The sequence below is a fragment of the Cetorhinus maximus genome, chromosome 9, assembly GCF_964194155.1.
Source record: "Cetorhinus maximus chromosome 9, sCetMax3.hap1.1, whole genome shotgun sequence".
NCBI lineage: Eukaryota > Metazoa > Chordata > Chondrichthyes > Lamniformes > Cetorhinidae > Cetorhinus > Cetorhinus maximus.
The window spans coordinates 115,442,489-115,457,864 of record NC_135887.1 but is presented as its reverse complement, the minus strand read 5'-3'; the positions used below and the strand labels follow the sequence as shown (position 1 = coordinate 115,457,864).

At 48.7% G+C, this 15,376-nt stretch overlaps 1 protein-coding gene across 1 annotated transcript in view; it reads left to right on the top strand.

Annotated features, from left to right (window-relative positions):
• Nucleotides 1-15,376, top strand: part of kiaa1549la (KIAA1549-like a) — a 241,453-nt gene that overhangs the window by 46,043 nt on the left and 180,034 nt on the right. The window contains exon 6 of the mRNA XM_078547885.1: nt 12,608-12,667. Coding sequence (XP_078404011.1) covers nt 12,608-12,667 — 60 coding nt within the window. The remainder of the gene's footprint in view (nt 1-12,607; nt 12,668-15,376) is intronic.

Sequence of the window (15,376 nt, the reverse complement as noted above, 5' to 3'; positions counted from 1 at the left end):
TTTTCACACAGTAAGGTCACCCAAACACCAGAATACTGTAGGTAGATGGCCAATTTGATTTTTCTGGTATTAGTCTGAGTGAGGCCTGTTGGCCTCACACATTGGTATTCATATGCCTCTTCACATTTATCCATTGTTCAGTGAGATGTCTATCTCGTCTATCTCTGCTCTTCTTGTGTGAATATTTTCTTTCAGCTAACATGGCGGATATCCATCATAGCCAATTATCTTTTTCCTAAATCTCTTGCTGGAAGGTCAGACCTGTATCATTGCTCCTTCCCTAATTATTTGTGTAGATAGGTTATGGAATATTGCAGCACAGCACCTTTCTTGAGCTGGGAGGGCAATAATTCATGATGGATGCTTGTTGACTCTTTATGAGCCCCTTCCTTGCTTTGTGGAGTCCGTGATCTTTGACGACAGAGCTGCAGACACACACGGGCCTGAATTTTTGGGCTATCGGGCCTGCACGATCGGTGGGCCTGGGAGAGGACGGGAATTGACGGCCCCTGACTGCGATCTCACGCTGGCTGGCTAATTAATGGCCAGCCAGCGTGAAACATGCGCTGAAATGCACAGTGCTGCCGGGGTGGGGGCGGGAAGAAGATGGGCGCCAACGTAACCAAGGATGTGGGTGAGCGCTTCGGGAGAGCCCCCCTGAAGGCAGACAGCTGCCCCAGGGAGCTGCAGACCTGCACAGCCTAAAGGATGTGACAAAAATGTTGCAAAATATGTCCATGCAGCACAATCAAGCGCCTGAAAGCATACCTCATAAAAAAACCAGCACCCAGATATCTTTTTATTTTATTTTCCCATGGAGATTTCACCCTGCCCTGGATTGAAGTTTGAGTAAAAATGTGAATGCCGCCTGGGAGAATGGCCCATCCGCCAACTGTAAACGTGGATGGGCTGTTGATTACATTGTTAATGGGCTTAATTGTCCACTTAATTATCAGTGGGCTCACTTCCGACTGCTGTGTTTGCCTACCCAAGCGAAATATCACGCTATTTCATTTCTGTTCGGGTCGGGCAGGCACCCGCCCAAGGGATGTGAAGTTCTGGCCATGGGGAAAGCACCAGTGGCTTTTGCCACGAGTCAGAATTTTATGACTCGTGGGTGGGCACATGCCCGACCCGAGCGGACGTGAAATAGCCCGAGAGGACATCGAGCGAGCGCCCCCGACGTCATCCCACACGCAGACGATCTTCAGGTTGGCAGGCGCATGCGGGTGTCGGAGCCGCACCTGCTTACGATTGAAGCCATTAAAAAGCCAATTGTACTTTATTTTACGTTGCCTGCATGACCCCATGCTCATCGCATGGACAGGTGGGCAGCCCGCTTTTAACAAAACCTCATCCAAGGGTGGGATAAAAAGGGTCAGCAGCTTTGCCATTGTGAGTAGTGAGGAATTTAGGTTGCTGCTAATTCAGTTTGCTGCTGGTTGCTTATTTGAACGTGACAGCTTCATCTCTGTTCTGAACTTCATTCTTAGCATTTCTAGGGATCATTTCAGGACTCATTGGTGTCTCCAAGGTCCCTGGAGAGTTTCGACCGTGTGGACCCTCCAGGTATCAGACGGCCTTCTGTATCCCTCGTAATGGGGATTGTGCTTTCCACTGGGGGCACCTCCTCCTCCAAGGAAGTGAGGGGCAGAAGGGAGAGGAGACCACGTGTCCCTATGCAGCTTCCAGGGGAATGACCTGTGGGAGGAGAGGCACAGGCACATGGGGCGCAGGGCCAGTAGGAAGTCCAAGGCAAAAGGGGCTGCAGAAGACACGACTGTCCTGCTGCCAGGGTTTACAGGCAGCGATGCAGCCACCTTAACATGTCCGAGGTGCAATGCCGAAGGAGGTTCCGCCTCTCCAGGGAGACTGTGACCTCCATTTGTCAGATAATTGGTCCTGAGATCAGTGATGACTGTGGGTGGAAGCCCCATGCCAGTGGCTCTGAAGGTCACAGTGGCCCTCAACTTCTATGCCTCCAGCTCTTTCCAGGGGTCAGTGGGGGATCTTTGTGGAGTGTCCCAATCAGTTGTCCACTGTTGCATCAAACTGGTGACTGATGCTCTGTTCAGGCGGGTAATGACATTTATTCATTTCCATATGGACGAGGCCAGCCAGGCTGAGCGAGCCACAGGCTTTGCAGTGATTGCTGGGTTCCCCCGCGTCCAGGGTACAATCGACTGCACACATGTGGCCATCAAGGTGCCAGCGGGTCAGCCGGGTGCCTTTGTCAACAGAAGGGCTTCCACTCGATGAACGCCCAGATAGTCTGCGACCACAAGACACAGACTCTACAAGTCTGCACCAGGTACCCCAGCAGCTCCCATGATGCTTACATCCTCAGGCACTAACAGGTGCCAAGGCTCTTCAGTGCTCCAGCCCGACTGGATGGAAGGCTGCTGAGTGACAAGGGCTATCCGTTGAAAAGGTGACTCATGACGCCTCTCCGCCATCCAAGAACAGAGGCATAGCAGAACTATAATAGCAGTCATGCCTCCACGAGGGTGGTGATAGAGAGGACCGTAGGTCTTTTGAAGATGCGCTTCCAATGCCTGAATCGTTCAGGCGGAGCACTGCAATATCCTCCAGAGTGGGTGTTACTGTTAGCGGTTGCATGCTGCGCTGTACACGATCTGGCTCTGGCAAGGGGGGACCCGCTGGAGGAAGAGGATCTTGAGGCAGCTCCACAGGTCACAGAGGATGAACCCAATGGTGAGTCAGAAGGGGAGCATGATGAGGAGCACATTGAGGACATGGAGGCAGACCTCTGGATTCTTCAGGGAGGCAGGACACCAGGGACGCCTTGCTCCAATGTTCCTTCAGCTAGACTGCCAGAGATCTGCTTCCACCTCATGCCAGGGGTGCCGTCTCCATCCTGATGTTTGAAATAACCCTTTCCTTTGAACCCAAAGTCCACTCAGTGCCTGTGCAATAAAGTCAGAGCCACTAACATTGGAGACAGGCTCCCGCCCCCGCTCAGCCCTTCCCGACCATTGGAAGGGCACGTTTCATGCTGGGCAGACTTTACATGGCCATCCAGCGCGCAATCGCGTTTGCTCCCGCCGACTTGGCACACATGCCAAGTGTGAAATTCAGGCCATGGAGCTGTTATGGGCCTTGCCTCTGTTATGAGACTAAATCTAGAGCAACACAAAATGACTGGGCAAACCTTTCCACTCCCACACAACTTCAACAATGACAGGATAGTCAGGGTGAAATGCCTGACAAGGATGATGTGAGTCAACTGTCAACAAGGAAACAGTTTATAGCAAACCAGAACCATTGTATATACACCAGGAATATCAGATGTTAGCCCCTAAACTCTTGAATTCCATCCTTAAATCTCTGTGCCTCAACCCCTCTCTTGTCCTTTGAAATATTCCTTAAAACCTACAGCTCAGACCAATCTTTTAATCACCACATATCTACTGCTTCGGTTTGATGTAAAATTTTCTTTTTAATATATACCCCTGTAAAGCACCTTTAGGTGTTTTACTATGCTAAAGGTGCTGTAAAAGTTGCTGCGTTAGTTGCCGGGGGTGATGGCGGCCTAGTGATAATGTCACTACACTGGTGAGCCAGAGGCCCAGGTTAATGCTCACGGGAGATGGGATCAAGTCCCACCACAGCTGCTGGTGGAGCTTAAATTCAATCAATGAATCTGGAATTATAAAGCTAGTCTCAATGATGAGCATGAAACCATCATCAGTTGTTCTAAAAAACCCATCTGATTCACTAATGCCCCTGCTGTCCTTACCTGGCCTGGCCTACATGTCACCCCAGACTCACATCAGTATGGTTGACTCTTAACTGCCCTCTGAAATGGCCTTGCAAACCACTCGGTTCAAGTTTTGGGTAACAAATGCTGGCCTTGCTGCCTGCATCCCATGAAAGGATAAAGGGAAAAAAATAGCTGATGGGACCAGCCACGTTACTTTTCTTAAGATAAAAGCAAAATACTGCGGATGCTGGAAATCTGAAATAAAAACAGAAAATGTTGGAAAAGCTCAGCAGAAACAGAGTTACCGTTTCGAACCCATGTTACTCATGTTATCATGTAACCATGTTACTCTGCTCTGAAGGGTCATAAGGACTGGAAGCGTTAACTCTGTTTCTCTCTCCACGGAACCTGTAGAATTTTCCCGGCATTTTCTGTTTTTATTTGATCTTTCCTGCCGTTTGTAAGCAATCTTTCTTAATGTGTGCCTCAGAGAGGGCTGTGGAAAGCTCTTGATCTTCATTTCATGAGAACTGTTTGGAGCTGCCTGCTAAATCATTTATGGAAAGTTGTATGTGTGCCATTCAGACTCCATGGACCTGAAACTTCACATCTGGAAGCAACGTGCACACAAATGCCTGTGGGTCAGGAGAGTCAACATTGGGTTTTATTATGATTATTACTTCAAGTTCTTTCTTTTAGTTCAACACCTCATTAATCTTGCTGTGAGGGTAGGAAAAAACACCTTTGCTAGCAAAAATAATCCAACAGAGGACATAAAATAAAGAACTTGTATTTATATAGAAAAGCAAAATACTGTAGAGGCTGGAAATCTGAAATATGAAAAGAAAGTGCTGGAAATACTCAGCAGGTCAGGCAGCATCTGTGGAGAGAAACCACCCCCCACCCCACCCCCCACCAGTTCTTTCTCCAACTCACCAGCCCTGATGTCATTACAGCTAAATCATCCCCGATAATACGGCAAGGCCTTGCTTCCTTTTGACTTCCAGATGCATTCCACATCGGTTCCCCCTGGTCCTCCCTCAACCCACCCCCAAAATCATATATAGGTCGAGTATCCTTTATTCAAAGCCCCTGGGGCCGATTGCGTTTCGGTATTCAGATATCTTTGGTTTTCAGATGTGATATAGGTACCATTTATATATTGTAGGACTAGGCCCATTTAGATTACAATAGCCTAAGCCTAGGCTAGCTATATAGAAATACTAGGTTGTTTCTCCATTTGCCAACTCTTACACCCTACTTCTTACCTGTTAACACTTATTACACCTGTAATATAATATTACATATTATATAAAAAGAAATTCTGTTCTTGGATGTGTTGGTTTTCGGATGTATAGATAAAGGATATTCAACTGTAGAACATACACTGCAGAAACAGGCCATTCTGCCCAACTGGTCAATGCCAGTTTGACATAAGTTCAGTTTGTCCAGTTTTGTATTCATATTGTTGATAAAGAGTGAAGAGACCAGTCTGCTCTTCACTAACATTTCACCAGCAATGATGCTGATGGGCAGGGCTCTTGTTGAAGTCTCAATTCAAAACATTCTGTTTTCCCTTATTTGGCAACACTGTGGAGTCAGAAGTATAACTCCTTACTGCCACTTTGCACAGACTAATGAGATTCATAATGGCCATTTAAATCCGCCGGTGAATAACATTAATGTTACTTGAAAGAATTATCTTATGTTTCAAGAAGCAAAAGTTTCAGTATCACCACTTTTCAGGGCCTTTTGACTATTTTCAATGGATGACTTTGGAAAAATAATTGCGCTATATTGAGTATGAGTTCAAGCATAGTGTATGCATGCAAATTTAAAATGAGGGCTTTGGACCAGAGGGGCAGATAACATGGTAATCAGCTAATCATTCTGTTGACTCCTCATGGATTATAAATCACAACCAGTCTGTTGGGTTATCTCAGCAATTGATTGACAGCTCACACTCATTGTGTGAAGCTGTCCCTGATACATATGTTCAGCAGGAGATGGACCAACCCTTTCCTTTCCAGCTGTGAACTGAGAGAGACGAAACACACAGGCACTCGAGTTGAGGATTTTGAAGAGAAAGCTGTGAGACAAACAGACCCGACAAAGGCGAGGCAAAGGACAAGGAGGGGGTTGCAGGGTGGAGATGTAGGGAGTGGGGGCGTTGGGGGATGTTTAAGTCAAACATGATGACATACTTATGTGAAGTCATTGTACGATGGGGAAGTGGAAGTCAACTCCCATAAAGGGAAGATGCTCAGATCAGGAATTAAGTCCTTACAAGAACGATACCAGGGCTGAGAGGAGGTACCTATCAGGAAAGATTGACCAGGCTGGAGCTCTTTTCTCTAGGGGAAAACTGAAGGTTGACCTGATAGAGGTCTCTAAGTTTATGAAAGAATTTGATAGGATAAAATTAAAGAAGATGTTTCCACTTGCAGGTGAGACCTGAACAAGGGGACATAAATATAAGGTAGTCACTAATAAATCCAATAGGGAATTCAGGATCAACTTCAATAATTGCAAAATACTGTGGATGCTGGAGTTCTGAAATTAAAGCATAAAGCTCTGGACAAACTTCGCAAGTCTGGCAGAATCTACGGAGAGGGAAACAGAGGCCTAGATTTTCCAGCCCTAGTGTGGTGGGTCTTGCCACAGTGTATGTGACGAGGCAGCCAAAAGCCCATTGACTTTGGTGGGACCAGACAGTACCAAAGAAGAGTCATATTGGACTCAAAGCATTAACTCTATTTCTCTCTCCACAGATGCTGCCAGACCCACTGGGTTTTTCCAGCTCTTTCTGTTTTTATTTCAGGAGGAACCTTTTAACCCAGAGAGTGATGAGAATGTGGAACTCGCCATCACAAGTAGTAGAGCATAGATGCATTTAAGTATTGCTGAGAAAAGAGACATGTCGAAGCTTTTTGTCTTGCACTCATCAGGACACTTGCAAGAATACCAATATAAGGGGAAGACAACAATTTATACTGTATGTGAAGAGGGTGATGATTGGCTGGCAAGTGACATTGTCATGGAGAATGCACCACTGATGGTGACTGACAGTTAACTGCCAAGCATTGTTTTGAAATTTAAACCGGGCAGCTTGACCCTGATCAGGGTGCAAGGTGAAAAGCTTAAAACTTTTTTCATCAATGCTCAAGTTCTGTGCTACCAAACAACTAGATGCATTTAAAGGGAATCTAGATAAAGTACATGAGAGAGGAAGGAATAGAGGGATATTCTGATAGGTTGGGAGGAGGCTTGTGTGGAGCATAAACACCAGCATGGGTCAGGTGGGTGAATGGCCTGTATCTGTGTTGTACACACCTTATAATTCTACTAGAAGAATAATGCTTTCTCCATAACATGATCTTTAAACACCAGGTCCCCTCGCAACAACCCCCCACCACCTAACTGTGCAGTGCCATGGGATATCTGCTAGTGGTGTATCCAGTTACATATACACAGTGTACGCTGTAAAGTATGTAGATATATTAAACAAAAATGCAATTGAAAACAGCTTGAATGTGTAATAAATAAATATCCTACAAATTCATGTATGTAACCTAGCACCTACAACAGCAGATCATAATCACCGTGACCTTGACGGTATTTAACTAGGGCCAGAATTTTCTCATCAGGGTGCGGGGGCCAGCGAGTTTCCCAACGTCACCGCGCGCCATTGTGATATTTAGGTGGGTGGGCACACGATGTTCTCCGATGCGCGCCCGCCATTAATTAATGATCCACTTAAGACCCTTGAGGTAGCAATTGCCGGGCATTTTTCGCAGCCCGTGCGATCTTCAGGACGTCGCACGGGCGCAATGGGCAGGTGGGTAGGAGACATTTGTATAAACCTCATCCATGAGCGGGATAAGAGGGGTGAATGGGGTCACGAATGTTATTTGTGAGACATTTAATTGTTAAAGTTACTGATACTTGCCTGTGTGAGCAGGAATACTTCAAAACTCTTCACAGCTGCTTGGACAGGAGTAACAGGCTTCAGGTCAGGACTCTTGAGTAAACATCATTTCTGGGGCCTTGCTGGTTTCAGGAAGCCTTCCCTTAACCTGGGAATGGGAGTTGTGCTATCCACTGGAGGCACCTCCTCTGAGGAGGAAGGGAGGGCTAGAAGGGGGAGGAGGCCAGGAATCCACATTCAGCCTCCAGGGGAGCCACCTTTGGGAGGAGAGGCACAGGCTCAAGGGGCACAGGGCCAAGAGGTAGTCCAAGGTGGAAGACGCCACAGAAGATGTCCCTATCCTGCTGCCAGGGTTTACAGGCGGCAAAGCAGCTAGCTCAATATGTCTGAGGTGCAGTACCAAAGGAGGTTCTGTCTCTCAAGGGAGACAGTCACCTCCATCTGTCAGATGATAGGACCTGAGATCTGCGCCAACTGTGTGGGTGGGCACCCCATGCCAGTGGTGCTGAAAGTCACTGCTGCCCTCAACTTCTACACCTCTGACTCTTTCCAGGGTTTGGTAGGTGATCTTTGCGGAGTCTCCTAATCAGCTGTCCACACTTGTGTCAAGCAGGTTATAGACACTCTGTTCAGGCGGGCATTGACTTTCATCCACTACCGCTGGGACAAGGCCAGCCAGACAGAGCGAGCCAGAGGCTTCGCAGCGATTGCTGGCATCCCCCACGTCCAGGGTGCAATAGACTGTACACATGTGGCCATCAAGGCGCTAGCAGATGAGCCCAGTGCCTTCGTCAACAGGAAGGGCTTCCACTGCATGAACAGATGTACAGATAGTGTGTGATCACAGGATGCAGATTCTGCAAGTCTGTGCAAGGTACCCAGGCAGCTCCCACGACGCCTACATCCTCAGACACTCCCAGGTGCCGGGGCTCTTCAGTGCTCCAGCCCGGCTGGATGGATGGCTGCTGGGTGACAAGGGCTATCCCCTCAGAAGGTGTCTCATGACGCCTCTCCGCCATCCAAGAACAGAAGCTGAGCAGCGGTACAATAGGAGCCACGGCACCACAAGAGCTGTGGTGGAGAGAGCCATCGCTCTTCTCAAGATGCGCTTCCGATGCCTGGACCATTCAGGGGGCGCACTCCAGTACCCCTCAGATCGTGTGCGCTCTCCGCAATCTTGTGCTAGAAAGGGACGACGCAGTGGACATGATGAGTCCAGCAGTGAGTCCGAGGATGAGCATGCACAGGAGATCGCTGAGGGGGTAGACGCTGACCTGGGCATACTCCAGGGAGGCAGGGACACCCGGAAGGCTTTAATCCAATGAACCTTCAGTTAGCACACCACAGATGGACCTTCAAAACACGCCAGGGCTGCAGGCTCCATACTCGATACCTGAGTGCAAAATCTGCCTGGGTAGGAACATTAATGGGCCTTGTCAACAAAGCTCAATGTCAAACAACTCACTCATAACATCATGGGTTCCTGTCCACCTGCAGAAGTAAGGAATCACCCTGAGCTATGCTCACACATCAAAATTTAATGACTTTACAAAATGAAGTACAAAAAAAAATTACCAAGGTGTTGTGCATCATACCAAGTGGTCATGAATAATAACGGGGCAACATTAAACCACCAATGATAAACCCGTGGTGTGCCTAATGTGCCTTAAGTTTACGCTTGCGGGAGCCACGTCTAGGTGCTCCCACCTTTCTGGCATTGGCATCTGAGACAGCCTGCTCACTGTGCTGCCCTGTTGGCCTCGATGACCTTGGTGGCCGTCCTCTGGCCCATGGAACCTTTGATGGCCCCGTGTGGGAGGGAGCTGCCAATTCCACTGCTGGCATCTTCCCTGTCACCGCAGCCTCATCGGATCCCACGGTCACTGGCAGGGGGGGCGGAGGAGCTACTGCCCTCATCCGAAGCGCCCTGAGAGGAGCCCACAGCGACAACAGGCAGCTGCTGCGCCGACGTGAGGTCAATTCGGACCTCCCTGCTCACCGTTGATGGATGGACACCGAGCTGGGATATTTGGTGCCCAAACCATCCCCCACACTGGCACTGACCAGCTGAGGTCAATGCCACTGTGAGGGCTTGCAGGCCTGAGCGCAACCCCATAAAGCCCTGTTTGTTCTCCTGCAGGAGTCTCTCCACGAGAGCCACCACTCTCTCCATGGAGGAAGCATGGCGCTCGGCCATGAGGCTCACCGCATTGGTGATGCTCCGCGTGGACTCCTCCAGCACGGGCACCATGCCACGCATAGCCTCATGTATCTCCACCAGATCCTCCAGCATACTGTGCTGAACTTCCAGCATCTGCTGCCTCAGGGACAACTCCAGAGGCTCATCATCAGCCACTGACCGAGCATGTTCCTGGTCCCCAGTGGTCTTCCGACTGCCGCCGCCATGGGCACTCTCTGTTTCCGCCCGCACCTCAAGCGAGTGTGAAGTTCCCTCACTGCCGTGCCCTGGGACACTCGCCGATGATCTAATTCCCACCGAGGTGCTAGTATCTGCGCTGGCGCCTGCCTGGCAGAGATGTTGTGACGCTGGTGAGTCCAATTGTTCAGGGGCCTCAGGTTGAGAGGGGGCCCCTCTGCCTCCTCCTCCCGGCCCTGCTCCGGTGATGCTGAAAGGCAGAACAAGGATATTTGATTAGTTAAAGTGGAGACAATGTCAATGTGCATGCTGGTCCCCCGGATCATTATGCACTCATCCTTCCATAAGCAATGGTCAGCCCATGTTGCAATTTTCAATCACTGAGCATTCAGCAGTGCCATGGCTGCTGGGACACACATGGTGGCCTTAGCGCTCAGCAATCATAACTCCCCCTGGCACCCCAGCCTCACTGCCATCAGTGGACCTGGCCACATGGCGTCTCTCCAGATCCATCGCCTCCTGCTCGTATCTGGTGATTATGGCCAACTGGGCCTGGCCTCCGCCAGTCCACATTCACTCGGCGACATTTTGTGCAATCTTCTCCTGAAAAGGAGAGAAGAGCATTGATTAGTCCAGCCTGCACCTGGATTCCCATCGCATCCCTGCCACCCCAACCAGAGTGGGACATTGCAGGACTCCAGTGCTTTGTAACCCCGCAGCTGCCACACACTCACACAAAGAAGCCAGGGCTGATCCCCCCTTGCCCACATGCTGCCTCCATCACATTTGGCACCACACGGTCTAACCTTGCAAAGCAAGGAGGCACGAGCACATGGAACGCCAAGGCTAGCAGATGGATTGGTGCCCCGCCACCTGGAAGCTCCCCTCCCAGCATGTTAGCACCCTGACTTTGACATATTTCGCAGTTCCAGCACTCTGCCTAGGTGCAGATCCTTGAGGTAGCCCCCAAAATGGTACTCTGGGTGTCAGTGCCACACATGCTGCGGGTGCATCTCAGCACTACCCTCTCAGGGTGAACTAGGCATGGGCAATATCTGCTGGCCCACCCAGCGAGGGAAACATGCCATGAAGGATTCAAAGCTGTAACTGCACTCAGAGTTGGTGGGGGGGGGCCCTTGGGGGGGAAAGGCTACCGGCTATATTAAGCGACCTCACCTTTCCCAAGTGCAAGAGGTCATTGAATCTCTTGCGGCACTGGACCCACCTGCGTTGCACCACGTCATGGGAGCTGACACTCTAGGCCACCTCCTCCCAGGCACGTATGGTCAGGTGGTGGGGGGCCTCCGCCTCCCGTCCCTAGGAACGAGGACCTTCCGCCATGCTGCCACCTCCTCCAGGAGGGCAGCTAGGCACTCTTCAGAAAACTGAGGGGCAGAGCGCCCTGCTGCCCTACCCTCCGGCCTGGCCTGCTCTCCAGCAGCGCTCTGGTGAGCCCTTCTACTGGCCATGATGAACAGCCTTTGCAAGGCTGCTAGCGCTTCATTTAAACAGGCTGCCGGGTCGCCATTGGACCCGGTGGTCATTGCACTCCCACCGCCGCTCGCCCACTCCTGTTGTCATTGGGAGCCACGCTTCATGCTGGGTAGGCCTTAATTGGCCCGCCTGTGTAAAATGGCGGCGCGGAGCCGATCGTGGGCGGCGGTCAGCTCAGCGCCCGACCGGCCCACCCAACATGGGGATAATTCTCCCCCTAGGTGTTAATCATTTAAATTTAGTGGCAGTGAAAGTGCTCAATACAAGTAGTGCAAAGCAACAACAACTTGCAATTATATGGCACCTTTAATGCAGTAAAACATCCCAAGCGCATTACAGGAAAGTTATCAAATAAAATTTGATAACAAGCCACAGAAGGAGACATTAGAACAGGTGATCAAAACTTAGGTCAAAGAGGTAGCATTAAAGATTGTTTTAAAGGAAGAAAGAGATGGAGAGAGGCAGTGAGAATTCCTGAGCTTAGGGTCCAGGTTGCTGAAGGCATGGCCACCAATGATGGTGTGAATGAAATCATGGGTTGCGCAAGAGGCCCGCTTAAGAGGAATGTGGAGATCCTTAAGGCTTGTAGTGTGGAAGAGGTTACAGAGAAAGGGAGGGGCGAGGCCAATGACAGGCATGAAAGAAGACGAAGAATTTTAAAATAGAGGCCTTGCCGGAACAGGAACAGCTGTAAGTCAGTGAGCAGAGAGGTAATGAATGAATGGTAATTAGTGCACTTTAGGATTTGTGTAGCAGAATTTTGGACTAGCTCAAGTTTACAGAGGGTGCAAAGTGGGAGGCCAGCCAGGAAAAGATTGGAATAGTTGAGTCTAGAGAATGAGTTTCTAGAGAATTGGCAGTCAGTTTTCTTACCCATCGATGTTTCTACCAGTGAAGCCCGATTGCTTCTTAATCTCCTTATCAAAAGAACCTGACCAGCTAGGTTCTCTCTGCCTTCCGTATTCAAATGGATATGCTTAATTTTTGTCTGAGCAGTTTTTTAAAGTAGTTCTTTGATAAGGATTTCAAGTACACAGATTTCACTCCTAAAGCAAATTTCATTTTGGATTCCTTCCTTTTCTAGCTTTGGAATACGAAAATCTTGATACCTCACTAGCGACTGAGAAATCCTGGGTTGTTACAGGTTTGTTAATCACGTCACACGAATTACCTCTGTATAAACATCCATTGGGATTGTCTAAATTATTGTTGTTATTCTACTATTGATGCTTTCATCATGGCAAGGAGCTAACTGCAATGATTCTTATTTCCACTAATGTTGTTTTCTACCTTCGTAAAAACACACTGGAGGGGTTTTCATTGTCTTGAAGGCCATTTATTAGTGGTTTCTAGTCAGGTACAAATAATCCAGAACCTAAATTTAGAATCCTTAGCGACTTAGTGTCAAAGGGGATATTTTTTTCTTGTTGAGAAAAGGTTTGCCTGTTTTCCATAAGAGATATGAAGGAGTATTTAGGCCAGTATCCCTCAGGGGCAGCCTGCATTGTAGAATCTATTGAGTGAATTGTCTAATTCAGGTTATTTTTTAGAGTTGCTGAAGATTTATAGAGAATGATGAAAACGATCTTCTCAATTTTTGTTTATCTATTTGTGGGAGCTGGGCATTGGTAGTAAGGCCAACTACTGCCCATCCCTGGTACTGAGGTGCCTTCTTCAACACAGTTGAGGGGTTTGATAGACTATTTGAGAGTCAACCACATTACTCTGGGTCTGGAGTCACATATAAGCCCAGCCCAGGTAAGGGAGGCAGGCTTCCTTCCCTGAAGGACATTATGAACCAGATGGGTTTTTAGGACCATCCAGTCGTTCCTTGGTCACCATTATTGATATCAGCTTTTTAATTACAGATTTATTTAATTAAATACCCTAGCTGTCATTGTGGGATTTGAGCTCATGCCTGTGGACCATCCAGTAATATAAGCGTTATGTTACCATACCCTATTCTTAAAATGGAAGTGATGTTGGCAAGGCCAATATTTATTTCGCTTTCCTCAGTGGCAGGTGCAGCATCTTCAACATATTGCTTGTTTTTATAAGCGGTTTGCTAGGGTGTTTTCAAAGGGTAGTCAAAGTTGAATCCTTAGGGTAGGACCGGAGTCAAGTGTCTGTCAGACTAGCCGGGGGGAGCAGCTTTCCTTAGTGAACTGAGCAGGTATTGACAAGAATCCAAGAGCTTTCCTGAGGCCAGCCCACAAAGTACCAGATTTATTGAATTTAATTTCATATTTTTCCAAGGCAGGATTTGAACTCGCAACCTTTGGACAGCATCTCCAATGCCTTAATGGCTATGCATTTAGCCGGGGATATTTTTACCCACCAGTGCTGTTTTGTTACAAATGCTTTGTGCCCTTCATAGACTCAAAAGGCGGTATCGTATCTGTGGCGTCCCATTCCCAGCGCTAGAACCGGAAGTGGACGGTACTTCTGCTCTCAATGCAATTCTAATTAAAATTTAAAGTGGCAATGGTGGGCATGGGAGACATGTACGATCATGCATTGGGGGAAGCTTTCCATTGGTGATACTGGCAGCAGCTGACAGTGCAGCAGATATGGGCGGGCTACTAAAGAGCCTCTTGGGCAAACAGGGAGGCTCTGTATTATGGCTACAATTTTGCTGTCAAGCTCCATTGCTTCAGAAAGCTTGTTATTTTTTTCAGTTCAGCAGATCATGACCCTCACCCCTCCTCAAACTTCTCACCTCATCACTCTGAATAACTGTCACTCACCACCCCCCATTACATACAAAGGCCGGGATTTTCCAGCCCTGATGTGGGCGAGGCAGCGCCCCAGCCAGAAGTCCATTGACTTGCGGGGGGACCGGAAGATCCCAGCGGCGGGCGGGTGCAGAAAATCCCGTCCAACATGTCTGAGACTAGACAGAGACCGACTCCACCTTCTGTCCTCCCTTGGATCCCTCTTCTACTCCTCCATGCCTCCGACCCCGCTCCTCACACCCCCAACCTGCCGTTCACCCCCGACGCGCCCCGGTGTTCCTGAGCCTCCATGCAAGCTGCCATTCTCCTGCTCCCCTCCCTGGTGCCGCAGAGATCAACATGAAAACCACTCATGTCAGGCACAGCTGCACAAAGCCAGCTGTTGCAGGCCAGCTTTTAATGCACATGGCGAGTACCACGAGATTCACGTGTGCCTCTGACTTAATCTTGAAGGTCGGACGTAATTACAGAAAGTTTTAATATAATGAGTGTTCATGGCATGCAACTGTATTACAAGTAGGAACCTACCACAAGACAGCATGGAGCCCACTGCCATGCCACTGACTTAATCTCTACCACTCAACCTGCTGTCGGGAAATCGAAACTTCGGGTGTTGCCTAATTAAGTAATCCCACCTACCATGTTTCCTGCACTTATAAGCCTCACAAGATACCACCGTTAGACTGGTGGCCATTTGTCCCCTCATATTGAGTTGTTGAAGGAGCTGACCGATTTAGTCCCATATCCCATCTTTCTCCCCATAACCCAACAAATTAGTCCTCTTGGATGACATGTTTGCCTTTTTGAAATTAACTATAGAATCTGATTTCGACACCTTTTCAGGTAGTGTGTTCCAGATCATAACAACCCTCTGTGTGGAAACATTTTGCCTAATTTCCCATCTAGTTCTTTTGCTAATTATTTTAAATTTATGATCTCTGGCTATTGATCCACTCAGTTTCTCCTGACTGGGAAACAGTGTCTCACAACTTGCTCTGTCAAAGCCTCTGATTTAATGGAGGTGATCGGGCTCTTTCCCACCGGCTGGAGAGCCCGTGGGAGGCCCATGTTGCTGCTTTCAAGGAAGGCCCACCAAATTAAATACCACTCAGGCGCAT